Source organism: Centrocercus urophasianus, unplaced genomic scaffold, assembly GCF_019232065.1.
Source record: "Centrocercus urophasianus isolate 14NV4802_14NV808 unplaced genomic scaffold, USGS_Curo_1.0 seq_19, whole genome shotgun sequence".
Taxonomy (NCBI): Eukaryota; Metazoa; Chordata; class Aves; order Galliformes; family Phasianidae; genus Centrocercus; species Centrocercus urophasianus.
In genome coordinates this window covers 10,750,071-10,778,023 of record NW_024884744.1, presented here as the reverse complement: position 1 = coordinate 10,778,023, position 27,953 = coordinate 10,750,071, and the positions used below count along the sequence as shown (strand labels likewise).

At 45.5% G+C, this 27,953-nt stretch overlaps 1 protein-coding gene across 1 annotated transcript; it reads left to right on the top strand.

Moving 5' to 3' along the window:
- The first annotated feature begins 223 nt into the window (after positions 1-223).
- LOC122161578 (probable cation-transporting ATPase 13A5) lies at positions 224-27,953 on the top strand. Its single transcript, XM_042821110.1, has 30 exons — positions 224-286; positions 4,090-4,263; positions 5,230-5,376; positions 5,602-5,672; positions 5,757-5,837; positions 6,382-6,451; positions 7,728-7,862; positions 9,610-9,682; positions 10,445-10,576; positions 11,197-11,367; positions 11,500-11,657; positions 11,911-12,099; positions 12,369-12,430; positions 14,788-14,938; positions 15,939-16,022; positions 16,952-17,108; positions 18,502-18,619; positions 19,144-19,268; positions 19,368-19,531; positions 20,134-20,253; positions 21,007-21,086; positions 21,298-21,340; positions 22,081-22,190; positions 23,233-23,329; positions 23,902-23,974; positions 24,151-24,325; positions 25,035-25,225; positions 26,161-26,249; positions 26,811-26,891; positions 27,386-27,953. The coding sequence occupies exons 1-30, from the start codon at positions 224-226 to the stop codon at positions 27,578-27,580; spliced, it is 3,579 nt and encodes a 1,192-aa protein (XP_042677044.1). The 3' UTR covers positions 27,581-27,953.

Sequence of the window (27,953 nt, the reverse complement as noted above, 5' to 3'; positions counted from 1 at the left end):
GGGTTACACAAGCTGGGCATTTAAGGGTTGTACCCGTGAGACTGGATTTTCCTCCCTCTCTGGGAGTGTATTAAAAACTGTGCACATTGTGAGACATTCAAAGGCAGCAGGAAAGACCATGGGGAGAGCTATCTGTAATGCTGCCCTGAGTTCAAGTCAATAGCTGTGCTTGATGTTGCATGACCTCACCAAGGACATCCAGGGCTGAAAACAACACTGTCAGATGGAGGAAAAGATTTGGAAGGATCATTATGTGCTCCTCAACAAGGATGAAGAAAATGAGCTGGTAAGGAGTTGGGGGCTGTGTGGGGGGTCGGTTTCCTTGTGTGCCTCTTTCTCCATATGCTTGTTTTGAATCTGCCTCTGCTTCTTCACCTCCGCTCCTTATCTGGGAATGGTTCAGCACAGTGTCGGAGAAGGCAAAACCCTGAACCTCTTGCTGACTTCGAGATTGATATTGGCTAAGGAAAGACTAATTGAGGAATGTAGTACTTCAGTCCAAAAGCACAAAACATAGAAAAGACCACTGCCCATCAGAAATCATCCAGCCACAGAGCAGTGTCCCTTTCTCCTTTTCTATTTCATTATCTTTTCCACCCTAACCATAAGGATCTCTACTTACAGGTGCCTTTTCCTTGCCTGGCAATCAGAAAGCAAGTCATGGGAAAGGTGCTTATAAATGAGGTTCATCCTGGGTCATTCCCTGGAACAGTGGTTAAATCTCTTCTCTGTACATGTTAGGGTCTATGCTGCTTAGCAGGTCTAGGAAAGCTGGGCAAGTGTCCAAAGTCTACTGCAATTCCTATGGGAGCAATCTCTTATGGCAGCATTTACAGAGAAAAAGGCTTTAATTAATGTTAATCGAATCTTCTTTCTGGTTTTGACTATTACTGATTATTGACTATTGATCATTGATTATATATACTAAGGGGCTGCTTTGCAAATGCAATGATGTGGAAACTCTTCCTGTACCTGTCAACATAGACTGATTACTTTGAGCCAAGTGAAGGTGGGAGTAAGGCTTTCTTCTCCAGCCTCTGTGGAGACACCATCTGGAATTCAGGTATTCCCAGTGCACAGAAGTAGATGTCTCTGCACATCTGTAAAATATAGCCCTGTTAATCCATTGTGTGCTAGAGATGCGTGTGTGATGCATACACTGGAAGCACAGCTATGCACTCATCCCATGATGGGCTCTTCTGTCCTCTGCTTCTAGTATCCCCACCGTGTCACTCCTTGACCAGCCGTGGGGACTGCAACGTGCCTCCTCCATGAAATACAGGTGCTCAGGACAGACACAGGTGGGAGAGATTCTACCCTGCACTGCACAACTGTGCTTTTGCCTCAGGATTGCTTGCAGGGCTGCTGATAGCGGTGGGGCTGCAGCTCTGCTGCTTGCCTCTGGTAAATCCCTGTTGGGCTTTGCTTGGTGCTCATGCAGCTCATGTGAGCTTGTTGTAGATTAGGGACTTCAGGCTGGTTGAAGTAGTTTGCATTCAGCACAAAATCAGAAATTCTGCCCTGGAGGCAGGTAAGGAGCCAACCAGTGATTGTCTGTGTCATGTTCATAGCTACTGTGTTCTTCAGGGTGTCCCTTGCTGCTGTGGGGGAAGTGGTCCTTCATGCATGCATACATGCATGCTTCTGTTAGTGTAGGAGCAGCAGCAGTATCAACTGCCAGGTGAGGATGGAGGGCCAGCAAGGGTGGGTGGACCTAGCCATTGCCACAGGCAGCTTTTATCTGTGCTCTCCAACTCAGCTGCACCCATTTTCAGAGACACCTCCCTACCCATCCGGCTTCCATCCTTGCTGGCAGAGAAGGGTCTGGCACTGCCTACAGGCTGCTGACAAAGCATGACACGTGAGAGACTGTCTGGCTTGGGCTGGGCACCGCTTTTGTCAAACATTCTCTCACTGCCCTGCCTGCTAGAGCAGCCAGCCTTGCCTCCATGTACTGCACTTCTTAGGAAATGTTTCTCAGTGCCAGCTCAGTGGGGCACACACTGCAGCTCTTCCCAAGCCTGGACTGAGGACTTGATCCTCTCAGTGCCTTCTGGGCAAATTGTGGTCCCAGTTACCACACCATGCTTCCTGCTTTCCAGACCTGCCTTCAGATTTTATCTATAAAACTGCCGTTGTTACAAAAGAAACAAGCAAAGATCACCATGAATTTCCCTAGCTGTAGAGGCTGGTTTGTCCTCCTGCCCTGAGAACATCTGTGATTATTGCTTTAAACTTTCGAGTCCTCCAAATAAATAATATTTTGCATGCAGCAGGGCTGTGAACTCCAAAGCTGCAGAGCTGTTTTGAAATGGGCTTTGCTAACCTGGTACAAGGGCTACATGACTATTTTTATTTCAGTTGAACTGCATTGGTTTCAGCTTAGTTTATGTTGATTGTGATCAGAGTTCAGATAAATCAAGTTAATTGCTCTCTTAAAACGAAGTAGGTGCTTACTCCACTGCCTATTAATCACTTCAAAATTATACCTGAAGTTGAACCTGTATAATTGTTGATACAAGCCCTTGTCAAGGAGCTTTGCTTTGTTGCATATTCTATCCCGTAGAGCACCACTCTTCCTTCTGGCATTTCTATCATGTATAATTCAGAACTGAGACTTCCTCATTTTTATTCTCTTTACATTTTAAAACACTGTTTCCTCCCTCCACTCAAATTCTGTGTCAATAGCAGTTTACATTGCCCCATCATGCTGTGTATTTTAATTGGCAAACTGTGTCAATTAGTCATATCCAGGCTGGATGTCATGGTATGCCCAATGGGTTTTCACACCTGGGGGCTGTTAGGCCCAGCTGTGGATGGAACATCTCCTCCTGTCCCAGGAGAGCTCAGGTTCTGTCTGAGCTGAGCTCTGCTGTCTGCTCAGAGCAGTGCCTCTATGGCAGTTGAGGAGCCAAAACCCCAAAGTGAGAAGTGACTCCCTGTGAACTTGGAGGTGTGGGTTTCACTCCAAGCACTGCTTCCTTTGAAGGAGATGTGAGTGCTTTGCTGTGCAGAAATTGCAAAGAAAACACCCTGCTCACAGGGAAGGATCCAGATATACTACAGGCATTAAAGTTATCTTTAGCCCTGTGGGGAAGCTTAAGTCAAGCCAAAGTGTACAAAAATTTAATGTTTTTCTCAAGGGGACAAACTAGGACTGGTATCATTGCTATCATAGAATAACAGAATCGTTTCAGTTGGAAAAGACTCTTAAAGGCCATCTGGACCCTCTGCGCTGAACAGGGACACCCACAGCTCCATCAGATGCTCAGAGTGCTGTCCAGCCTGACCTTGGGTGTCTCCAGGGATGGGGCATCTACCACCTCTCTGGGCAACCTGTGCCAGTGCATCATCACCCTTACTATAAAAAACTTCTTCCTATCCAATATAAATCTCCCCTCTTTTAGTTTGGAACCATTTACCCTTGTCCTACCACCACAGACCCTGCTAAAGGGTCTGTCCCCTTCTTTCTTATAGCCTCCTATGGGTACTGAAAGGCCCCTTCTCTTCTCCAGGCTGCACAGCCTCAGCTATCTCAGCCTGTTCTCATAGGGAAGGTGTTCCATCCCCGGGATCATTTTTGTGGCCCTCCTCTGGACATGCTCCAACAAGTCCATGTTTCCACCTATGAGAAGATGAGTACTGGGCTATCAAAGAGAAAGAGCAAGTAGGGGAGATGATGTGGCGTGGGGAGCAAATAAAAAGAAGAGAATGTACAAAGCCAGAAGTTCCTTCATGCACTTGTTTTCAAAATGTGCTGTACATGGTGGAAGATGACACGGCAGTAGGAGCAGTACCTGGCAGCTGAGAGGAGGTGCAAGGGGTTTGGCCATTTTCTTTCCCTGAGGCAGAAACTGTTCCTCTTCTGCAAGGTGGATTTCAGTGCTCAGCTCAATGGAGAGCATTCTTCTTGCAGAAACTGTGTACTTAACTATGCTGTGTCAGTCAGCAAGCTCTAATTTACAAAAATGACTTTGTGCTGTTAGGAGGCCTCAGTCGCCAATCTTTCTTTCCAATCAGCTCAGGCTTTCTGATGATTGAACAGCATGGTTAAGCTTGTTCACAGAGTACTTTCTCTTTGCTGGACAGGAAGCTTTTGGCTACAAAACCCAGGGCTGCCGGAGGGCCCTGTGCATTACTGGGTACATCTTGTCCTGCGGGATTCTGCTGCTGCTGTTCTACTGGAAACCGGAATGGGATGTGTGGGCAAACTGTGTCCCCTGCAGCTTGGAAGAAGCAGATGTCATCCTGCTCAGAACAACTGTAGGTTGAACCTTCACACCTTACTGTTACTGGCAGAACTGATGGTTTTCACAGATAGAACAGCTTGTCTCTCTTTGCCCACATGATGCAGCAGGTTGATAACACTGTCTGTGTGTGAAGATGCAGGGGCAGGGATGAGCTTCAGTGCAGCTATGCCTCTTCTCATCCCCTATGCACTGTGGTAGAGCCAGCTGCCTTTGAAGAAGGGAACATTCTCAGACACTATGGCTGTTAGTAACCTTTCTGCTTAGAAGTTATCAATCAGACAGTGTTGAGGAAATGGGCTTTGGAGAGCTGGGTTTTGGGCTTTGGTTATATTCTAAGACTCCATCTCTGTAAATCAAAATCCCACATAATTCTATCAGAGCAAATACTTACTGCACTTAATGCTCAATATTGCAACGATATCCCTTACACAAATGCACTCAAACCACTAAACGAGTAGCGTGTTAGGCTAAGGCCAAACTGATTAAAGGACAATTCAGTCTGACAAGTGCATCTGCAGCAGCAAAACTGAATTGCTTTTGATTGTGGATTTATAATGAGTAGCAGCATTATAGGAGATTTGTAGAGCTAAGTAGCTGGTGTTGAGGTTTCAGTGTTCACACTAGAGGTATTTCAGAAGGCTTTTACATGCAGCTAGCCCTAGTCTGGTTTATAGACTGAAGATCCATCCAATAGCTATTGAAGCACATCTAGTTCCATTTCATCTTCTTTGAAATAGCTGTGAAGTATAAATCAAAGCAAACGGAGATGATTGTGTGTTTGACTTCAAAGTGTGTTACTGCTTGGTACTGAAGCACTGATATCTGGCATCCCTGTTGCTATGGACTGACATTCACTGTGATTGCAATGAGGCCACAGGATTGTAGTTCTCTGGGAGTCTCATATGCATTTTTCGGAATCAGGAAACATTATCACGGGCAACATTTCAGGTTGTCACTGAACTGGGCTCTATTTCTCTAGGATGAGTTTCAGAAATACACCCGGAAGAAGGTGACCTGGATTGATTTGTCCACTTTGGCACTACCTGTTGGTAGTTACTCAGAATGTCCTCTCATACCTGATAAAGACTCTGTTATAAACAGAGCAATAATGAAGCCACAGTTAAAGGTAAGTTGTCTACAAAATGGAGAAAAAAGGTCTAAGGAAGATGGTGGGTGAACTACAGGAGTCAAAGCATTGAGGGGCTTCCAGAAATGCACTGTCAGCATCCTCCTGCAAGTCCTCTTTTAATAAGCTGAAGTTTTCTCATAGAACGTATAGAAATGTTTCCATAACCCGGTGAGGTGGATTTCCCTGAATGCCAAGAGGATTTTTTGCTGTTTAATCTTGCAGGTGAGATATATCCAGGTACAGAAAATCCGTTATGTTTGGGACCTTTCTGTAAAAGAGTTCAGGAAAGTTGGGTGAGTTTTGACAACTTACCACAAATCCACAAATCCCTTTGCAACATGGGAGTCCCCTGTGTGAGCTTTTCCCTGTTATCCCAGATCACTGGAAGACAGCAACACGTGTCACAGCATACACCACAAATTTGGAGCTGGCCTGACAGGGGAAGAACGGAAAATCAGGTACTGTCTGCATAAGAGTAGGTGCATGAGTTAATTATAACAGTATGACCTATTAAATTCCCTTTTAAATTTATGTAAGCTTCTTGCTGCTCACTGTACTAGTAAAGCAGTGTGAACTGCGTGGGTGGCATTCAGAAAGGTGAAAAGTTATTATCTCCACACCTCACTGAGCTTATTGTGTTCTGAGTGATGCTGATGCAAGGCTGGTTTCCCCACCACTTTCAGCCATGTTTTAGGGCACAGCAAGCTTTGGCTATCTGCCTTTGCCAACATCACCTTAAAAGACCTCTGGAGAGCTCATCACGGGGTTTAACAGCAAGGTTACAATATTTTCAACATGGAAATAGCAAACTTCCACCCCTGGGTGAAACCCTTTCAGGTACAATAGCTTCCTGACAGATTTCTTTGTGTTGCTCAATTGTCTGTGCCCCCAGGAATTACCTGTTTAGGTAAGTGTTAATATTATTTGAGCTCACGTCTTTCCTGCTGTCTTACCTGTGTGACTAAGCTGTAGCATCAGGAACTCTTCTCTCCCTCCCTACAGGCAACTGGTATGTGGGCCTAATGCCATTGAGGTTGAAATCCGTCCCATTTGGAAGTTACTTTTTAAAGAGGTCAGTAAGTCAGGCTGGCATGGGCAGGGACAGTTGTGAGATGGTTTTGAGTCTTTGTCTATGAATGATGAGTCTCCAAGAAGTGTGGTCAGCACATTTCTGAACTTTAGGAAGAGTTTGTCTGAAGCTGCACAAAATACATGAAAAGCTCCAGGGCTCCTGAAATTGGTTGGATGTGATATCACTGACTTTTCAGTGCCCCCGGAGACGATCTTGAAGAGAATTCCAGTACAGTGCTCTACAAAAGTTTATTTAATTTGAACTTTGCACTTCCATCCAAGTCTGAAGATTCATGTTTGAAATATTAATGGTAGTGCCTGAAGGCAGAGGGGTCCTCACAGGCAGGTGGTGTTTCAGCCCAGATACAGCTTCAGCAGCTGTAGACTGGCATCCTGATTTAGTGTCTGTCTCTTTGTCCTAGTGAATCTTGAATAGTGTATTAAATTTTCATTGAGGAACCAAATTTGTCAGATGAATAATTCATTTCAATTCAAATCCATATGCAGAAAGCTCTTTCAGTTGGTATTTTCATTATATCAGTTCTACAGAAAGTCTGTCACTCTTCACATAGTGGACAATTCTCTGAGAAAATTTCATCTAACTCTTTTGTTGTTAGTTAGAGAACTAAAACTGTGTTCTCTGCTGGACTTCATTGTGGCTTGTTTCCTGTTTTAGCATATTCAAAGTGAATGGTGATTGGTACTGTAAAATTGCCACAGTATGGAGTGGCCAGCAGTGTAGCAGTGTGAGAAAACCCAGAAAACCCAGTCTTCAGTTTACTTGTAGTCTGAGACTTATTACTGATGGTCTTACAGACCCTTAGATTCTTCCCTCCTTGCAAAAAAATAATTATATCCACTTCACTTTCTTAAATTACAAAGAGTTGAATACATTGTCTGCAATTCACTCTTTTTTCCCATATTTGGATAGTGTCTTCTGTGTAGAAATTACTTAGAATAGGCAATGTTAAGGTCATCTTTGTCAGTGGGAAACTGATTGACTGAAAATCTCCTAAACTGTGACGTTAAATGGCCAGCAAAGTTGCTGCTGCATAATTAGCAGTTAGCAACAGCTTTTAATTACAAACATTGTGAACAATGTGTAAGCTGGTGAGTTCAGAGATGGAGGTATGAAAGCATATTACCTTGAGATGGAAAACAGTTCTTTAAGTTGGTGTTGGAGACATTGTAATGGTATGTTCTCTCCTCTTCCCACACCCCATTTCCTGCTATGCATTATGTCCATTCTCTGACAGGTGCTATGTTTGCATTTGCAGATTTTAAACCCCTTTTACGTGTTCCAAGCCTTCACTCTTACCCTGTGGTTGAGCCAAGGCTACATTGAATACTCAGTGGCAATCATAGTCCTGTCAGTCATTTCTGTTGGCCTAACCGTGTACGACCTCAGACAGGTGAGTGCCATGCAATCTGCCAACTAGAATCATGAACTTGTTTGAATTGGAAGAGACCCTTAAAGGCCATCTATTATAAACACCCTGCAATGAACAGAACCCCATCCAGCCTGACCCTGACCATCTCCAGGAATTGGGCATCCACCACCTCCCTCGGAAAACTGTTCCATTGCCTCACCACCCCTGCTGTAAAAAACTTCCCACACCATGCTGTTAGTCACTTCACTGTGGATGTGATAAGCAGCTCTTTCTGTGCTCTTTCTGGTTATTTTCTATTACTCTGTATTTTGATGTGTTACTGTAGATTTATTACAATAGAAGAGTTAAAAAGTTCAGTCCCAGTAGTCTTGAGCTTCTCAAGAATTAAAGAGAACTGAAGTCTTGACACATGGGATTCATAAGAATGAAATGGCAAGTACCAGTGAGTCTGGTTCCCACCATAATTTAATAGTATTCTCCTGGAGAAGCTGGCAGCCCATGGCTTGGACAGGTACACTTTTTTTGCTGAGTGAAAACCTGGATGGATGGCTGAGCCCAGATAGTAGTGGTGAATGGAGTTGGATCCAGCTGGCAAGCAGACACTACTGGCTTTCCCCAGAGGTTGTCTGATTGATGATCTGTATGAGGGAATTGAGTGCACACTCAGTAGATTTGGAGATGACAGCAAGTTGGGGGTGAGTGTTGATCTACCTTAGGCGAGGAAGGCCCTACAGAGGGATCTGGACAGGCTGACTCAGTGGACTGAAGCCAGTGGGATAAAGTTCAACAAGACCACGTGTCAGGTCCTGTACTTTGATCACAACAACCACATGCATCTCTACAGTCTTGGGGCAGAGTGGCTGGAAAGCTGCATAGAGAAAAAGCATCTGGGAGTTGCAGATAACAGCTAGCTGAACATGAGCCAGCAGTGTGCCCAGGTGGCCAAGAAGGTCAATGGCATTCTGGCTTGTATCAGAATATCTACAGCCAGCCAGAGAAAGGAGGTGATTTTCCCTCTGTACAGAACGTTCAGTGCTGTGTTCACATGGCACTTCACACAGCCCTCTGCCAAGGGCATGATTTTATTTGCCTTATTCCACCCTCACACTGCTCTCAGAGAACTCCTTGTGAATAACTGGGGCTCCTACCAGTGCAGGTGTATTGGCCATGAACCCTGTATTTTTAATCTCCGACTAAATCTGTGTGTGTTGTGTAGAGTAAATAGAACTCCTGTGTTGAATGAGCACTCACATAGCTGTAAGAGCAACTGTATCCTTAAAGTGAAAGTGCTGTGCTCTTGTGTAGCAGAGCACCAGGTATGGTGTGTTCAGCTTTTTTTTTGCAAGGCTGGTTTTACTGTGTGACTGGTAACTTTGACAGGAAGAATTACATTAGGAAGAATGCTTGGGGCCTCCGAATATTCTTCAAATTGGTTTGACACCCTCATAAAAACTAATGAAATCCACTCTTGGGTTAACATTTTTCCAGTGGCAACTTTCTAAATCAAGATTGTGCTTTCTCTCTAGGAGCCTTGCAATGACAGTTGACTTCATCATTATATCAGGGTATGCAATAGCCTGAATTAGATTGCAAAAAAGTAGAAAAAGTTTTGATCCAGCATCCTGACTGCTAAGGAGAGGTGTGAAAGCTCCCCTGGATGACTCGGTGGAACTCAGTTTCTCTGATATTAGCTTGGTCACTGGCTTGTAACATGCTGCTCAGCTTGAATGTTGGTGTTTCAACATTGCAATCTCTTTCCCACCAACAGCAGTCTACCAAGCTGCATGACCTCGTTGAGGAGCACAACAAAGTCCAGGTTACAGTCTGCACAAAGAATGAAGGTGAGTCATCTCTGTCTCGTTTTCCTCACTAGCCTGTGTAATTAACTGCTGTGTTGAAATGTATCTGGAATTGCACAGCTCCTGTTGATTTCCACAGCCAAAATGTGCTGTGGTGAGAATGGGGTGGAGGGAGATGAGCGGGGCAGGGCAGCAAGAGGAGTGAGCTAAGGCCTGTGCAGTGCAGTAATGATGCATCTGTGTCATCGTCATCAGTATCTGCAGCATCTGTAATGAAACAGGTGAACCTACTAATTTGTGTTAAGGGCTGGAAACAGCTTGGAAAACTCAATTTTCCAAACAAGCAATCAGATAACAACTCTGGTCTCCAGAGATCTGTTTCCCTGCTCTGCTATAAACTACTTTCACAATCTTGTAAAGTAGCTTGTGAGCAAGTTTTCAGGAGTCTAGATGTATGTTTAACTGAGGTATGCACTTCCTTGTCCATAGAATAGGAAATACAGCTATTTTTGCCTCCCAAAGACATTGAGATGTGCAGTCACTGGGATGGTGGTGGATGTAAGGCCTTGGTCAGCATTTTATGGACACTAAACCAATAGAACTGCGGACAGCCACTTGGAGGCAAATGCTTAGGGAAGGGCCAAACTTTTCACTATTGTTTTTAGGCCAATATTATTTCTAAGAGGTACTGGCTTTAGATCAGGCAGTGGAGAAATTTAGTGATGCTACATGTGCCTGAATTTTTTTTTTTTTATGGCTTGGAACTTTTGCACAAGTTCAGTTCATTTTCACATTTTTCTACAGGTTTCAAAGAACTGGAATCTCGTTACTTAGTCCCAGGAGATGTTTTTCTTTTAGATGGAAAAAAGCTCTCTCTGCCATGTGATGCTGTCCTGATTGATGGAAGTTGCATTGTGAATGAAGGGATGCTCACAGGTACTGCCTTGGAGTTAGGAATGCTAATGCCCTATGCAGGTTCTCTGCCAGGGAGATGTCTCTATCTGTTCTGACAGCAAATTTTTTACTATTTATTTAGGATAGTTTGCAGCAGGAGGTGGAAGAACTGTGGCGTGAATAATTCACAGTTATCTTGGGCTTTTGAACATTACCATTGTATAATACACATTTCAAATCCACATGAGAACCAAGTGGGATTAATGTACTGTCAGGAGTAGAAAGTGCAAATATTCAAATTCATTGAATATGTTTTTTTTTAGTTTTTGGATTCTAATCTTGCAACAGCTCAGCTCAAGCAGGTGGTGTATGAGCATGGGGGTCAGTGCCATGGCTAACACTGAGCCACTACAAGGCATGAACTTGGGTCAGGGCAAAATTTGACCCATGCCCACTGACAGAAAATGCTCAGAGAAGCCATCTGATATGCTCTGAAATGAAAACTGCAGTGGCTGTCGCCATAAATCCACATCTGTAAGGACATAAGCTAGTTAATTAGACAGGCAAGCTTAAGCACCAAAAGGGCACTGTCATTATTTAACACACACACAGTCTAAGACCTTTAGATCCCTTTTAAACAAAGCACATGCTGCTCTTCTCAGGTGAGAGCATTCCAGTTATGAAAACCCTGTTGCCTCTCACGGAGAGCCTGGAGCCCTGGAAAGCCCACAGCATGGAGGACTACCGGAGACACGTCCTCTTCTGCGGGACTGAAGTTATTCAGGCAAAGTCATCCGGCAGAGGGCCGGCACGGGCTGTGGTGCTGCAAACTGGTACGTCTATCCCTAAACTGGTAAGAAAATGGCAAAAGTGGCCTCCAAAGAGGCTTCCCATTTCTCACAGAGCTCTCTTACTGCCTCACTCTTTGGTCATCTCCACAACCTGAGGGTCATATCTTCACACAGGGTTCAACACTGCTAAAGGTGACTTGGTGAGATCCATCCTCTACCCCAAACCTCTGAGCTTCCAGCTCTACCGAGATGCCTTCAAGTTCATTGTAGGCCTCTCTGCCATTGGCGTGTTGGGATTGATATACACCGTTTGTGTGTTCACATACCACAACGTAAGTACAGGGCATGCCTCCAGGTTTCAGGCCAACTCCAAGACTTCAGTTGTCCGTGGTCATTAGAATATTATCCAATCCTGTAATCCAGTCTTCTGATGCCAGGAGTGAGGTGCTGGGGGCTGAACCAGGATGAATAAATCCATCATTCCTATGGTCAGAGCTTAGGTGCATTGCTCCACATCAGGAGGATCAGTTCCCAGAGTAACAGGCATTTCCCACCCCACCAACCTGTTGTTCTGGCTGTTTGCAGAAGCCAGTGGCAAACGTCGTGGCCATGGCCCTCCTCCTCCTCACTGTGGCTGTGCCTCCCGCCATCCCTGCTGCCCTGACCACAGGCATCGTCTATGCTCAAAGGAGGCTGAAGAAAAAGAAGATTTTCTGCATCACTCCACAGAGGATTAATATCTGCGGGCAAATCAACCTGGTCTGCTTTGACAAAGTAAGACACTTCCTGGGGCAGTGACAGATGCTGGAGGCTGCTGGGGACATGGTGGTTATTTTATGGTTTTACTTTTCTATTTTATTTTTTATTTAATTTATTTCCATTCCATCTCCTCTAATCCACTCCCAGGATAACATCCTCTACAGGTGCCTGTGGGGCAGGGTGGCAATGCAGGCAGGAGACTTTCTTTGCTCTGCCCATAAAGGAGCTCTGGGGTCTCACAGGGGAAGGGGTGAGCAGGATAACAGGTATTTATCTCAATTTAGACAGGCACGCTGACAGAAGATGGACTGGACCTGTGGGGCATCCTCCCTTCTGAGGGAAGCCGGTAAGGAAAGATTTCCTGCAGTGATAACTCTTCCCCAGTGTGGATGTACTGGCCCAAATTCAGGTTATCAGGGCTGGTATTCCTGCTCAGCTCATTTTAACTCAAGGAAATAGGCTGGCCATCATAGCTGTCAGCGTGGCTGCTAATTCAAAGCAAACACACAAAAAAAGCCCAGAAGCCAGCAGCAGTGGGAGTGCTTTTAATTACTCTATGGGGATTTAGAGAATATGCACAGAGCTTTTCAATTATGTCATTCACAGCATAGTTCAATAAATATTCCTAATCTGTTCAATAAACCTTTCATCCTTTTAAGTGTTAGGATAATGCTCCCTCTGTTGAAATTAAGTGTCGCCAGCTTCAGTGCCTGTCAAATCTCACCTATCTTCTGTAAACATTGCAAAAATCCATGAAAGCACAGATCAGACCTGCTGAGCCTAGGTGTCCTTACAGACTGCCTCCCACCTGTGGCAGGTTCCATCTCAAATTCAAGCCCAAGGAGCAATGAAAGCATTAAGAGATATCCAGTATGTAAATATTAAACTTGACTACATCCAGAATTATGCTATTAAATTCATATTATTAAAATACTACAACAGACTTCAGCTTTGCAGCACAGCTTTCTTGTTACACCAACTCAAAATCTCAATCTTTTGCAGTGGCCAATGCAAAGCACACACCCCATACCTACTCCCAGATTTCATTAGTTGCTGTTAATGTATCAGATACCTCAACACGACAGAGATAATCATGCCGTAATGAATGAAAGGATGAATTGATTACAGGAGGAGAAAAATCACATTCCCGATGCTTTCTCAAAGGACAGAAAGAATATTGCTATCTGATGCAAATAAATGAGAAGAGATTAATAAGTGTCAGCTGATAAAATATTCCTCCAGCAGTACCAATCCATTGGCATACAGCATGCTCTCTTCTTGGCACCCACCCAGCGCCCCAGGGGTTCAGGCTAAACGTGGGCATGCTGGGTGGGCTGGGAGCCCACCAAATAGCAAATGGCAGAGATTCCACTCAGATAGCCTTGCAGGCAGTGTCTGCTCATGTGAGCAGCAGGACAAAACTGAACTGATATATCAGGATAAATTCATGTAATAAAATACTGTGAAGTGTCAGAACAGAAAGGTCTCTTTTCTGACGAGCCCAGTCTACACCCAGCTGGGAAGTAGTGCTGGTGGCTTGCCAGAACACAAGGAGGAGTTATCACTGGCTATGTTGATCTCATTAGTGCATTTACATAATTATTCTTTCTTATATATTCACATTCTTAAGCACATAAGACTAGCTGTCAGCTAATCTGAACAGTGCGAGGCAATGACAGTAAAGAAATCTCATTCCACTTGCAAAATATCCTATTGTATGCTTAATAAGATACGAGCGTTTGTTGGTTTTATGTTGTTTAACATTTTTATGGTGTCTCTCAAGTATTAATTAATTAATAAGCCAATTATGACCAGCCTGAGAACAAGGAATAATTTGCTGGAAACAGAACAGACTCTGATGGCTCAGAGGGATGACAGGTCCTGGGATGCACTGTTCCTTTTAACAGAGCTGCGAGCTGTCACGCTGCTCGCTTCCAGATTCATTGCACTGTGCTTCTTTCAGTAACAGGGGATGCTTGCGGTGATCAAAGGTAAATAAATCTATTTAAATTTCTCCTTAACATGCCAGCCTAAACTGTAATGCGCTGTGTTCTGGTCTGGCAGGCAGAGCTTGTCAGCTAGCCAGTTTCTTAGAAGGAAAAATGTGAGAAAACTCTGAGAAATGGTGCAGTAACAGAGCCTTGCCCCAGCCCAACCCCAGTGCTCTCTCTGTTCTGGAGGGGTCACGCATCAAGGCTTTCAACAGTAATACATCAGGGCATGCATCTTTAATAGCATGCCTCCAAGTAACTCAGTAGGAGTCAAACTTATCCATTTTTAAAACCAAAGTGAGGGACAAGTAACTGGTGTCTGGAAATGTGAATGGAGCTCTATCAGTGGAAGCAGAGGTTCTTCTGGGATATATTGCTCAGATTCCTGGAGATCTCAGCTGCAAGTTTCGTTTCTCACAGTGTCTTCTCTGCTCTAATATTAACAGCAGCTGTCAAGCAGTACTCGAGTGCCCATGCTAGCTCCTCTGAGTGTCTTACCTTTCCAATTGCTTTGCATCAAGTTAAACTATATACTTAATAATTTTGGGAGACTTCTTGGCCACCTGAGTGCTGATGAGTAGGACAGTGCATTGCTTGATGTAACTGGGCTGAGCACTACTGAATGCAGCAAAGCAGCATATGTACACACTAGCTGAGGACTTCTCTTCACCCCTCTCGCAAGCAGTCCCTCTAACTCTCTGCTTCTTATCAGCTTCCAGAAAATCCACAAGTTTCCATCCAGCAGTCCTCTGCCATGGGGACCGGTGTGTGGAGCCATGGCAAGCTGCCACTCCCTGATGGTTCTGGATAAAAAGATTCAAGGAGACCCACTGGACCTGAAAATGTTTGAGGGCACACACTGGGTAATGTGACTCATGTCTTCTGCACCCTTCAAAGCACAGCCCCGGGGCTTATTTAAGGTCAAGCCCAAATATATGTCTCTAGGGATGTGTGCAGGCATGTTTCTGTGCCCACATGCTGAGGGCTGTTTTCTCTGATGAGCAAAGGGATGTATCCCAATGGAGAAGCCTTGGGCTGGATGAACAGCAAATCTGAGAGCTTGGAAGGGGACAAGGGGCTGAGCCCAGGGCACATCTGTGGGGATGGGGAATGTTGTGCTGGTGGGAGCAGGATGGGAGGATGCACCAGAAGGAAAGTAGTGACTCTTCTTGCAAATGCAGCCTGTAAGAACACTGGGATCACTGCAGTCAACTGCTACATCATCCCTTTCTTCTTCAGCCTTTTGCTCGTGAGAGTTGAGTCAATAAATAAAACAGATGGTAGCTTTGCAGCAGCACTGCGGGAAGGCACCAGGCTGGTGTTTGCTGCTGTGGAAGGACAGGCAGAAGAGGAGCTGCACAACGGCAGAAGGAGGATGATGACAGCAAATGAGCCTTGGCAGCATGTGAAGTAGTAGAGCTGGAGGGCTAAAGCATCCTACACCCAAACTCTCCACCCTGCTCCTGCATAAAGTCTTTGGAAGCTGGAGATAGAAAGATAAATCCAGTTAGATAGGGACTATTTCTCTTTCTTGACGTTGTATGGCATTAGATTGATGTGGAACTTGAAGTTAGAGAAACAACAAAATTTGACACAGGTTTTTTACTCTCATCAAGTCAAAAGATGGAGGGCTCTGTGGACTTCTATTAAGGACAAGACTGCAGGGAGGCTGCCAGGTGTGATGGCTAGAAAGACCCCAAGATTGTAACAAAACACTGCTGTAGCTATGTGCCAACAGCAAGGGGGAAATTCTCCCATATGCTGCTGCCTCTGCTTTTAACAGTCAGGTATGACACCAGAAAAAACAAAACAAAACAAAACAAAAAAAAAACACCATTAGAATTAATGCTTTTCCCTGTACAGGAGATAGAAGAGTCCAGCACAGCTCGGAACACAGCTGGTGCTATTGCTGCCTGCATCGTTAGACCGGGGCCGAATGCCAGCAGTGTGAGTCTGGCTCTTTCTGGGGATGAATATGCTGTGCTTTCAACCTGCAGCTTGTGAAGATTCTTGCACATGCACTGTTAATTTGCTGGGTTATAGGCTGCAAAGTGCCCTTCCCTCAGTCTTGGTCTTATGTTGCACCTTTCCTGCAAACAAACCTCTTGGGAGCTTAGACCACAAAAGCTGGATGAATGGTCTACGTGAAAGCCAGTGCAAAGAAATCTTGCAAACTGGATAAAAGTCTAAAGCAGGAACACACCTGCAAGAAGATGCACTATAAGGTCAGGACACAACAGACAGGAGTGTGGACAGTAAGTCCAGCTGGTAATGGTTGTGTAGAGCCACTGATAGGTTTACCAGCCTCAACCCAAAGCAGAGTTGTTTGCTTCCTTCCCCCTCTCAAAAGGCAGCAGCTCTGCATTTTGATGGTTGAAAATTGTTATGTTTCCAGCCCAAATGCTGAGCCAGCCAGCTTCTTCCCAGAGAAAGGAGATTGATTTCTGTGAGCAGCACCAGGAAGATGGTGCTGTGGCAACAAGGAAATCAATCTTGTTTCTCACATTGCTCTGTTCCCTTGACAATGTCACTGTAACATCAATTTTCAGTTCCCCTGCCTGTAACTCCAGGAATATTGCATCAGGATGTAATTGCTAAGAAAAAGCCTGGGACAAAGCCTGAAAAATTGAATACTGAGGAAAGCACTGCAGTTCCCAGGAAGTATGCTAGGAAGTCACTGTTTTTGAAAGTGTGACTCCTACACTTATCAACACTGATCTGATAACATAGTCAAAAGACACTGAAATATTCTCCTATCAATAATAAATCTCCTAAGCCAGAAAGGCTCAGATGAGCTGAAGCTCAGGATGGATTTACTTTGTGTAATCCATGAATCAAATCCCTAAGCAACATCTCTCTTTCCTGACCTCTCCCAGGCTCCCGTGGAAGGAATTGCAATCCTACATCAATTCCCATTTTCCTCTGGGCTGCAGAGGATGTCTGTTGTTTCGCAGAAGATCGGAGAGGAGCAGTACGACCTGTACATGAAAGGAGCACCAGAGACAGTGTCCAGCTTTTGCAGACAAGAAACGGGTATAGATGTGGGGGAGGGCAGCTTTCTAGCATTTATTAGAACTTAATCCAAAGCAGACCTTGAACTGTAATCCTGAAAGATTTGCAGCACTCACTCTGCAACTGCATGTATACGATTCCTCCTACAAACAAGTCTTGGCCTTGTGCAGAAGTGTCATTAGTTAAAAGCACAAAAAAGCTTTCATTGCTTGTGTGTATGTTAGGATGCACGCAGCCCAGCAGGGAGAGATGCACAGCCTGTGGTTTGGCCACTATGCATCACTTAGCCGATGTGCATCAGCTGAAGATACAGCTTGTAAATAATGTTGATATGTCAGAACACTCAGGGTAGGTGTGGGGTGGTGGTAATTGCGTGTGTCACAGCCACTCTGTTGTGCTGCATGAGTTCTTAAATTTTCTGTTAATTTATTGACCTGTAAATTCAGTATTTATTTACTGACCCAGCTTACATATGCTTTAAATCTCATCAATGGGTAACTTGCTGTGGACATGCAAATTACTGTTATTAAGGATAATTGCTATTAACACTCAAGCCAAGGCGTCTGTCCTCTCTCTGCAAGTAAACATCAGCTTTTCTTTTGTGTGTAAGAGCAATGTAATAGGCCTGTTCTCAAATTTGCCTGCAAACTTGAAACCCAGGTCGTATTCACTGAGCATTTTGGAAGGGTGCCAGCTGTGCAGGAGCAGTGGTCTGTGTCTCTGTGGTTTGCTATTTGAGATGGCAGCGAGCTGAGAACAGGTGAAAATAGTTTTGAGGGACAACGGAAAGATTCAGTTTAAAGACCTAATGACACAAACTGCCAAACAATTCCATGTCAGTAAGAAAAACATCTTTTAAAAAGTTGTTCCACTTTCTCAGGTTTCTAAATGGTTCCTCTCATTCAGTCTTGATTGTTTCTCTATTGATTACAGCTTAATAAATAATAGGGTTCCACATTGTAAAGCTATGATGTCAGTATGTAGTGATTACAAAATACTGTGAAGTGAAAAGGAACCCTTTGTTTTAGAGCCACTGGAACAATCAAAATTGAAAATTCAGGATATTGGGAGAATTTTCTCACTAAGGCATAAACATAAAAACAACTTTCTGAGGATTACTCAGCACGTATGCAGAAAAGATCAGGCCAGAGATATGGAAACACTCATTTGTTCTCTGCTTAGTAATGCACTGTGCATACCTGCACCTTAACATGCATTTTAAAAGTATGAAATAGACTCATGGATCAGTCAGTTGAACAGCCGTTGTACAAACCAACGGACCTGTATGAGAAGGCACAGTACTGAAAGGCTATTGAAAGGCTATAAAGTGTGTCACAGGAGAGACTTTAACCTCAGAGGAGCAATCAGCAAGAATGGAACATTCTAACTACATAACTTTCTACCCTGTAAACAGTCCCATCTGATTTCTTGGAGGAGCTTAAGAGATACACAAGCCAAGGCTTCAGAGTCATCGCCCTGGCTCATAAAGTGTTGAGCCTCCCAGAGGATGTAGATGTGGGTGACCTGGAGAGGTAAGCAGTGCTGAATAGCCGTGAGCACCACTGTCACTTCTCTCCCTGATGGTTTGGCCTGGCCCAGCTCAGCCCAGCCCTTCCCATTCTCTCCTGCTTGAGGATGTGCATGGGGAAACTGAACCCCATCATGCCTTCCTCTCAGCAGATGCTGATTATGCTGTTAATTGCCTTGCAATTAACTACTGCTCTTGCAAGGCTCACCGAGCTGAATCTTTCAAGCTGGTAATTGTGCTTCAAAAGGGTGGATTAGGACTGTGATAGAAAGCTATGCTGAATGGGGGTTTCAGCCAGCCTGAGCCTGCCACTCTTTGCATTCACCTTGGCTGTGCAGGTCCTTCTAGGAGACAGCATAGCAAGGGCTGGCAGCTGAAATGTGGACAGTTGAGCAGTGCAAGCTCATGCCAGTTGTGCTTCATGTTAGAGTGAACATGTTTCTAGCTGAGCACGGCTTTCCCAGCAATACAACCACTGGAGAGCCTTGTTCCTGGGAAGCACAACCATGTTTCTTTCCTTCTCCCAAGAGAGGAGATGGAGTCTGGGCTGGAGTTTCTGGGCCTCCTGGTGATGGAGAACCGCCTGAAACCAGAGACAAAACCTGTGCTGCGAGAGCTGGCTGCTGCCCGCATCAGGAGCATCATGGTCACAGGTGAACCCCCCGCAGCCATGGCAGATGGGAGCAGCTTGCTCCTACAGCAGCCCCGTGATGGAGGACTCAGGGAGCCAACCTCTGTGGTACCATTGGCAGGGGACAACCTTCAGACAGCAGTCACGGTGGCCAGGAATGCACATATGATTCATGAGGACAGCAAAGTCATCATCATTGAAGCCAGTGAACCAGAGGGCTCTGCTCCAGCTTCCATTGCCTGGCGGCTGGCAGAAGGCAGCAAAACAAGTGCAGCTGCTCCCAATGTGAGCACAGCCAAGGGAAGGCTGTTGGGTGCCAGGGTGAATTAGCAAAGCATTGATGTCTAATAACTGTTTTTTAGGTTTGGGCTCTCACTACAGATTTTGAAGCACTCAGAGGAGCATCGGGTGGGTTCCTATCTAGCCAGGGTATACAGAATGAATCATCCATCTGCAAGGAAGAAATAAGTAATACAGAGGCTTTTCACTCAGGACTGCATGCATAACTGGCAATGCTCTGCAGATCTCATGCTTGATGTGTACCTAATTAATGCATTTAGAAATACTTGTCTGCGAGAATGTTTGCTGGACCAAACTTCAGTGTTTAAATGAGCCAGCTATGCCTAACAGGTATCAGTGACACATGAGAACAAAGCTAGAAAATCCAGTATTGCCAGGCCTGAAGTCCCAGGAAAGGATGCTACATGCCTGTCTCTCTCATGGGAGGCTGAAATGTGGTGTGGGTCCACAGCAGAGATGGATGTAAAGTAGAAGGGAACATTCTGCCCAGTGGCAGGCATGCTGCCCTGGCTGAGAGCTGATCCTGGGGACAAGGCTCCAAGGTGTCATGATCTTCTGCCTGAGGATAAATGCTGTCTTGTTTCTAGGAGGTGTGTGCCCACGCCCAGGAAAAGATCACCTTGGAAGGAGAAGGCTACTACCATTTTGCAATGAATGGGAAGTCCTACCAAGTTCTTGTAAAGCACTTCTACAGCTTGCTGCCAAAAGTAAGTGCAGAGGAAACAAAGCACTTACTCACCGCCCCTGCTTTATGTAAATGACAGTATTGTTCCAGCTGGGGAAAGGTGTCAGTACGTGTCAGTACCTGAAGTGCTGTCATTTCTGACAACTCAGAAGCCTCTCAGCACAGTTCGGGGTTAGACCGAGCAGCTTGCTGTCAGCAGCTGAGAGACTTCAGGTGACCAGGGCGGCTGAGGTATGCAAAGACCATGCCATGGTGGAATGACTCTGTGGTCACCTCCTCTACTTCGATTTAATTAAAAACAGCAGCCCCATTCCCACCTACTAATGCCAGAACTAGCAATGTCTCCTGCTCAGCAGTGGCAGAAGGAGCATTAAATATCTGCATTTAGCAGCCTTCAGCTCCTGTCAACCTCTCACAAAATAGCTGCTGCTGGGAGAGAGATTTCTCTGGACAGAATTTAATGTTGGAAAAACCTTGATGTGAGCAGCATTGTTGCCACTGTCACCAGCAGCACCATCTGTGCTGCAACAGGGAATGTCATGGGACACCTTATTGCTCCAAGGCTGTACATGGTGATGCTGGTCTGCCACAGAAAGGCAAGACAGAAGTCAGAGCAGAATGAAGTTGACTTTAGGTGAAATCTGATCCTAAGGGCAATTAAATTACTGTCAGGGCTGGGAGACAGCATTAGAGGTTTGTGCCATCAGGGATCCTGACCTTGCCTCCACGGGGCACGAACAGTCACCTCAAAGCTGCTCCTTGCTCTGTCCTGCAGATTCTTCTGAATGCAACTGTCTTTGCTAGGATGTCTCCTGGCCAAAAATCCAGTCTTGTTGAAGAGCTTCAAAAACTCAAGTAAGGTTCTGTTCCCTTTCTTCTTGAACCCAAGCAAAGAAAGATGCATGCAGCTTCATCCAACCCTCCTTGCACCTGCTGTGGCTGCACTGAAGGCTCTGTGAAATGGAGCTGAGTTAAAATCACAGACAGACTCCAAAATACAATGACCATCCTTCCCCCCAAATTTTCACTCCTTTCATCACCGTTCTCCTTCCTTTCTCTCAACCAGTTACTACGTGGGTATGTGTGGCGACGGAGCCAACGACTGTGGGGTATGTAGGAGCAAATCTCCCTCTTTCATATCACTCCTTTCAACCTATAGGGTAAAGAGGCAAGATATTTCCTGGCACTCCACTTCACAAGCATTTCCCAAGCTAGCACATACGTGCACTCAGTCAGAATGCTGTTAGACATTACCTATGTGCATCTTTCCCCTAGAAATAAGAACAGGTATGCTACTTCTTACGTATTTGTTCAAATGCAAATTTGAGGACCTTAATGCTCAAAATCATTATTACGTTGTCTATTACATTGCTACAATAAATGCGTTATCATAATATCATTTTGTAACAGCATTAGCTGGTTTGGTGTAAGCCATCCATAACCTGTTCCTTAGTGCTAGGCCAGAAGGGAAAGGGCTGGCTCACATGGACGTCATAAGAATTAAAAGAAACATGATCAGGAGATGAAAAGGAGTGGAACAAGGAGAACATGCTGATTTAAGTAGTTTGGCAGTTGTTCAACAGGAGAGGTATGCACAAACCCCAACAGGGTTTGTGGGAGACAGAGCAGGGTAGTTCAGAGAACTGTAAATAGGCACAATGGGATTAAATGAACAAAAGAAATATTTAAGCTCTAGAGGAGGAAAGATATCTGAAAAATGAGATCAGCTGGGCCACAGAATAAGGGAACATCAACGACAAAGCACACTTGAAAACATGTAAAGCACCACTAAATGCAGTGGGAAGGGTGGATGTGTGCCTCTCCAGCTTCCTGCTCCTGTGGGTTTCAGGCTTTGAAGGTGGCCCATGCTGGGATATCACTGTCTGAGCAGGAGGCATCGGTGGCTTCGCCTTTCACCTCGCAGATCCCCAACATCCAGTGTGTGCCAGAGCTGATCAGGTTGGTTGGCTGCTGCCCTGCGTTGGGCTCAGGGCAATGCCTGCACCAAGTTCAGTGCATGGGGTCATGAGTGTGAGATGCACAGCAGTGCACAGGGATCCTGGGGAGCTTGGCAAAGGAAACAGGTTGTTTGTGTTTGTTTATGGCCAGCTGCACATATATACATATATTTATGTATAGCTGCGTACGTACTACCCTCAAATATGCTGATAAATCAAACTTAATTTCTCAGTAACTACATACAATCCATAGATTCCAGAGTGTTGCACATAAGGACTGATACTTTTGGAACAGGTAGGACAAGAGGGAATGGCTTCGAGTTGTGCCAGGGGAGGTTTAGGTTGGATAATAGAAAAAACTTCTCAGAAAGAGTGGCTGGGCATTGGCACAGGCTGCCCAGGGAGATGGTGGGCTCACCGTTTCTGGAGCTGTGACACTGAGGGCACGGTCAGTGGGCATGCTGGGATGGGTTGGGGTCAGACTAGATGATCTTAGTTGTCTTTTCCAACCTTAATGATTCTGTGACTGCAGGTACAGAAGTACAGTTCCGTGAAAAGGCAGGTATAATGGTTAACACAGAACAGATTTGCTTGTCAGTACCTACAAATTTCATATCCAAGTGCTGTACGTAGTCATTGAACAGCCAGGAATAATGCCATTTAGCCAAATGTATGCAAAGACGATTTTGTGTGGCAGTGCAAAGATGATTTTGTGTGGCAGTGCACTTGATTCCCAGAACTGCTGAGCAAATCTGCAAAGAAAAAACAACAGCAGCTTAAGCCAGGTATTAAAATCATAGCAGCAGAATAAACATGAGGAAACAAAACATTGCAGATGAGGGGTAGCTAAGTGGCTCTGCAGTATCTTAAGGCCAAAATACATCTATGGAATTTAAACTATCTTCCATTCTTCTCTAAGAGTCTTAACCAAAGGATTTACTCTGCTTAGAAGCAGTAGCAACCTACAGCACTGCAACATCAGGATGGCACACCTCCTACTGTGGTAAGGGGGCAGTTTCAGCTTTGTTTTATGTTTTGAGCAGGGAAGGTCGAGCTGCTTTGGTGGCTTCCTTTGCTGTGGTTAAATATCTGACCCTGTATGGCCTGATACAGTTTGTTGGCACTGCTCTGCTGTTCTGGGTAAGTGTATAATGCCCACCTTGCACTGGCAAGCTGTGCTCATGTGGGCTTTTGTCTTTAGTTGTATTACTCAATAGGGACAAAACAGCATATGCATCTTCAGGGAATCACAAACATGTGAAAAGTTGGATAACCTATGAAATGATCAGTCAGTTAAGCATTTCAGTTAATATCAGGATAGTTGAATCAAATGACAATGACATAACCTTGCTTTTGCAGCCATTAATTTGGGTGCACCAGCCGTGTCTGTGTCCCCATGACTCACATAAGTTCAAAGTTGGGCATAATGCGGAACTCCAGCCATGCCTGCCATTACTGGGGGCTACAAGTGACCTGATTTGAGTGCTCTACAGGGAATGGTGTCTGCGGAATAAAGGCGGAAAAACATTCACCTGCTACTGGGTCACTCATAAGCATTTTGAGTTGCAACGGGCTGGGTGGCACTCAGCTAGGCTCACTCTGCACCTATGGGTGCATCCAGATGCTGCTGCTCTGAGATAGTATGGGGCAGTATTTTGTAACCCCAAACTGATGTTGGTAGTCAGGTGGTGCCTTCTTTGTTTTTATTCCAGCAGCTGCAAATCTTTGGGAATTACCAGTATTTGATGCAAGATGTGGTCATTACTCTCCTGGTCTGCCTAACAAGTAAGCAGTGTGGTAAAAGCCCCTGTGTTTGTTTGAAAGCATGAGTGTAAATAGCCAACTTCATTTCTCAGCAAATATTAAAGCAAGGAGTCAAGTTCTGCCACCAGTAACTGTAACCACTGATGGCAGAGCAATCCCTTGGCCACTGACCACAAATCTCTCTGCTTTCTCTCCAGTGAGTCTGACTGAAGCCTACCCAAAGCTAGCACCCTATCGCCCTCCTGGCCAGCTCATCTCCCCCCCTTTGCTGCTTTCTATTGTCCTCAACGTGTGCTTTACCATAGCCATGCAGACCTGTGGCTTCCTCCTAGTGAAGCAGCAGCCCTGGTATGTAGCGCTGGCCAGCTGGAGGTGAGTCCCTCTCCTCGCCAGGACCCCCAGAACACAGCTCTGGTTATGGGGTACACTGCAGCTGTCAGCAAGACCAGACCAGCACATGAATGTGCCACAAAGCCAGAGTTTCTGGAGCAGTGTGCAAGGAACTGAGCCTGCTCCTCACTGCTGTACATTGAGTATTGCTGTCGCTGCCTAGCTGGGGGCTGAGATGTGGCACACAGCAATAGCTAAGCAACTTTCTAAGAAATACATGGTAACATGTTAGAAAGCACAACGATAACACCATAACAACAAAGTCCTAGGCTGTAGCAAGGGAGGAGCAGTTCAAATGTGGCAGCTGTGGGCATGGAAACAAAACAAAGAACCTCCTTACCTTTAGAAGGCCTCAGGTAGGCAGGGTTCTCCAGCAAGATCTTCTTGCCTTTGCTGCCAACCCTTAAATGAGGTCTGGGAAGGGGTGCATCCTGGCTCCATCTCTTCTGTCCACTCAGGTACATTGCATGCACCTGAGCTCCTTGGGTTGGCCCTGCCTTCCCACCAGGTGCTCAATCGCTGCTTCAAGCTGTGACTTTCAGCTACGTATATGTATACATAATATCTATTTACTGTGTTTTCTATTGCTGCCAGTGATATCGGGTTACTGTGGGTAAGAAAGGAGAAAGGGTTGTTGTTGCAGCTCACTCTTGCAGAAGACAGGAACAAGATGATGATTGTTACTTTGCAGACACTGTTCACTCAGGAACCACACCTTGCTCCCCACTGGCCCAGGGGAAAACAGCACCAGCAGCAGTGCCCAGAGCACTGTCCTCAGCTATGAAGACACAACATTGTGGCCGCTGTCCTCCATCAACTGCATCATTGTGGCCTTCGTCTTTTCCAAGGGAAAGCCCTTCCGCAAGCCCATCTACACCAATTGTGAGTAGAGCTGGAACACATGTGCTCTGTACACTCCCTTTCTGCCTCAAAATCTTCCTGGCAGAAGAGAAGGCAAAGAACGATGTAGCTTTTTCTGTACCCACACCAGTGACTGGCACGTGATGTAATTGTTATGTGCTCCTGCTTCCCTCCTTAAAGAATCTCAGTGAACACTGCCTAAGTTAGTTTCCCTCTAGCAAAAAGGAGCAGCAGAGCTGAAAAAACTGTGTTTTGGAAAATAGATGCTTTTCAGAAGATGATGTACTGCACTTAGTGCAGAACTGTGTATTACTGATAACACAGTGTGCAAGGATCAGATGTATTTGTTTCAAAATCCACACATGAAATAGAGTTCCTTTGGGATTCAGTTTTACCTTGCCTGACTTCCATTCCTAGAGATGAGAGAGAAAAGCCAGTAATAATATCACTGTTAAAATCCTCTCACAGTAACCTTTCCTTCTCTATTTGAGATTTGCAGAGATGATTTACCTCTACCACCCTCCAGCTGACTGATAGCTCCTTTGCAATTGCAGCTTTTTACTCACGGATGAGAGAGCAGGATCTTGCTTAACCTTGGCAGAGCTGATTTCGCTAGTTTTTTTTGGCAATAGGCTGGTCCCAAACTCATTTCACAGAGCCCTGATCGCCTGCAAGAGAGGGGACGTCAGAAGGAATCTGCTCTGCAATACCAAATCACCTGGGTGAGAAAAACAGTATAGGTAGGGAGGTTTGCAACAGATCGCTAGGGAATAGCTCAGCTAGGTTTCAATCCCATAGGTCTTCTAGGCACAGCACCCCCTCAAACAAATAACGCTACAAATGTACAGGCTGGCAGCAATACAGCACTAGTGTTTGTTACGCTGCCATGAGTGTATCTGAAGAGTCCACCCACCAAAGCCCCTTTCCCAGGGCCACCCATACTCTTGTTTCTCCAGATGTATTTTCAGCCATTCTGACCCTCCAGCTCGCCGTCTGCCTCTTCCTCTTCCTTGCTGACATGGATGCTGTGTACAGTGGCATGCAGGTAAGTGAAGACAAAGATAGAACACGCATTTATTTTTTGTTTTGCTGGACCTTTACCTATGCACACAGCACAAGCTACAGGTATGGCCACACTAGAAATGAACTCACTGGTTTGACGTTGCCTGGGAATCTCTTTCAAATTTCTCTATCATCCATTCAACAAGGGCTTGATTGATGAGGCAGCCCTCCCCTCCAGACTGCAATGGGCAGAAGAAAAAGTGCTTTGTTTCTTGCTGAGCTGTTCTTCCTAACAAAAAAACACAACAGCACAGAGTGTGGGTTTGCATGTAGGAGGCTGCAGCTCTCTGGAATATTTGGGCTCTGAATGCTGATCTGCTGGTGTCTGTCTCAGGGTCAGTGGTGATGTGAGGCAGCTGCATGCCATGGGGAATCTGGCATCAACCCCTCCAAATCTCTGTGACAAGGAATTACTGTCACTGCCTACGGACTTCTCCATGCTTGCCATCGAGAAAGTATTAGTCAGCCTCTCCAGTCATTAGGAACAGATGCAAATCTTGGCAGGGCACTCAAACTTAATTGCTGCTCCTGTCTTTTCCAACAGTTTCTTTGCACTCCTGTGATCTGGAGAGTTTATGTCCTATTGATGCTCCTGGTCACCTTCTGTGTATCTTTTTTTACAGAGGTGAGTGCATTCATTTACTTTCTGTTCCCAGCAGTGAGCGGCATCTGTTCAGGACTTTCTTCCTCTGTTAGCAGCCACTTCCTGCAGAAGCACAAACCTTAAGCTTTTTTTCATTTTTTCTCCTTTTTCCTTATTAGTCACTGTGTGTCAATCAAATCTACGTGATAGAGCACCTGATAGAAATGACTTAGCCCACATGTCTTAGGCTTGTAGAATATGAGCACTGTCACGCAGCTGACACAAATGATGCTTTGTGGGTCAGAGATGACTGTGCCACCCTGGGTGGGAGCATGGAGTTGCATCCAGTGGCAGGTATTGTTGCCTGCAAGGCAGCAAGCATGCAGTGTCCCTCACCACAAGAGGAAAGTGCAATACCTGTACTGAAAAGGATTGCCGTGGCTCACACAGGGAGTTGAATGTATATCGGGCTGGCACATGTCAGAGGGGCTGGCTTTGGTCTCCTCCCACTAATGCTGTGCTGTGTCACTCTGCAGGATGTTCTCCTGCAGAACAAGCACCTCTGGATGCTGATTAAAACCTGCGTTGGGTATCAGTCCAAAAGCCAGTACCGAAAGTGGCAGCAGAAGCTGCAGAGGGATCCGAACTGGCCTCCTGTGAATACCAAGGACTTTGCAGCAAGAAGCACAGCTGAGGTTTACATTAACCCCAGCTATGAGCACAGGGACTAGGCGAGAGCCTGCAGCTGGGCACTGGGCTGCCTTGTCCCCGCTGACCGGTCCTGTTTGCATTGCTCCACAAGCACCGGGCTTGGATTCCTGTGCTCTCTGAACAAACCCCTCCATTCAGAGGCAAGCTAGCTGTGTCCTGGAATAGAGGCGAGGATTATTCTTTCTCTTGCTGCTAAAATAACAGCTTTGACTCTGCTCCATGGCAACGGTAGCTCTTCAGCGTTGCCAGCACCTCCTACAAAGGCTCAACAACACTGAGCACAGCGAAGCTATGACTGCTGCTGCTCCAGCACTTAGACACTGCTCCACTAAACCCTGTCACTGCACCCATGGGGCTTGATGACCCAATTAGTGACCTAACCTTGACTGCACC

Coding starts and splice junctions, on each gene's coding strand:
- LOC122161578 (XM_042821110.1), top strand. CDS start 224: ATGGAGGAAAAGATTTGGAAGGATCATTATGTGCTCCTCAACAAGGAT. Junction 12,100..12,368: donor ACCTGGTCTGCTTTGACAAA/GTAAGACACTTC, acceptor ATCTCAATTTAG/ACAGGCACGCTGACAGAAGA. Junction 21,341..22,080: donor ACGGAGCCAACGACTGTGGG/GTATGTAGGAGC, acceptor TGTGGGTTTCAG/GCTTTGAAGGTGGCCCATGC.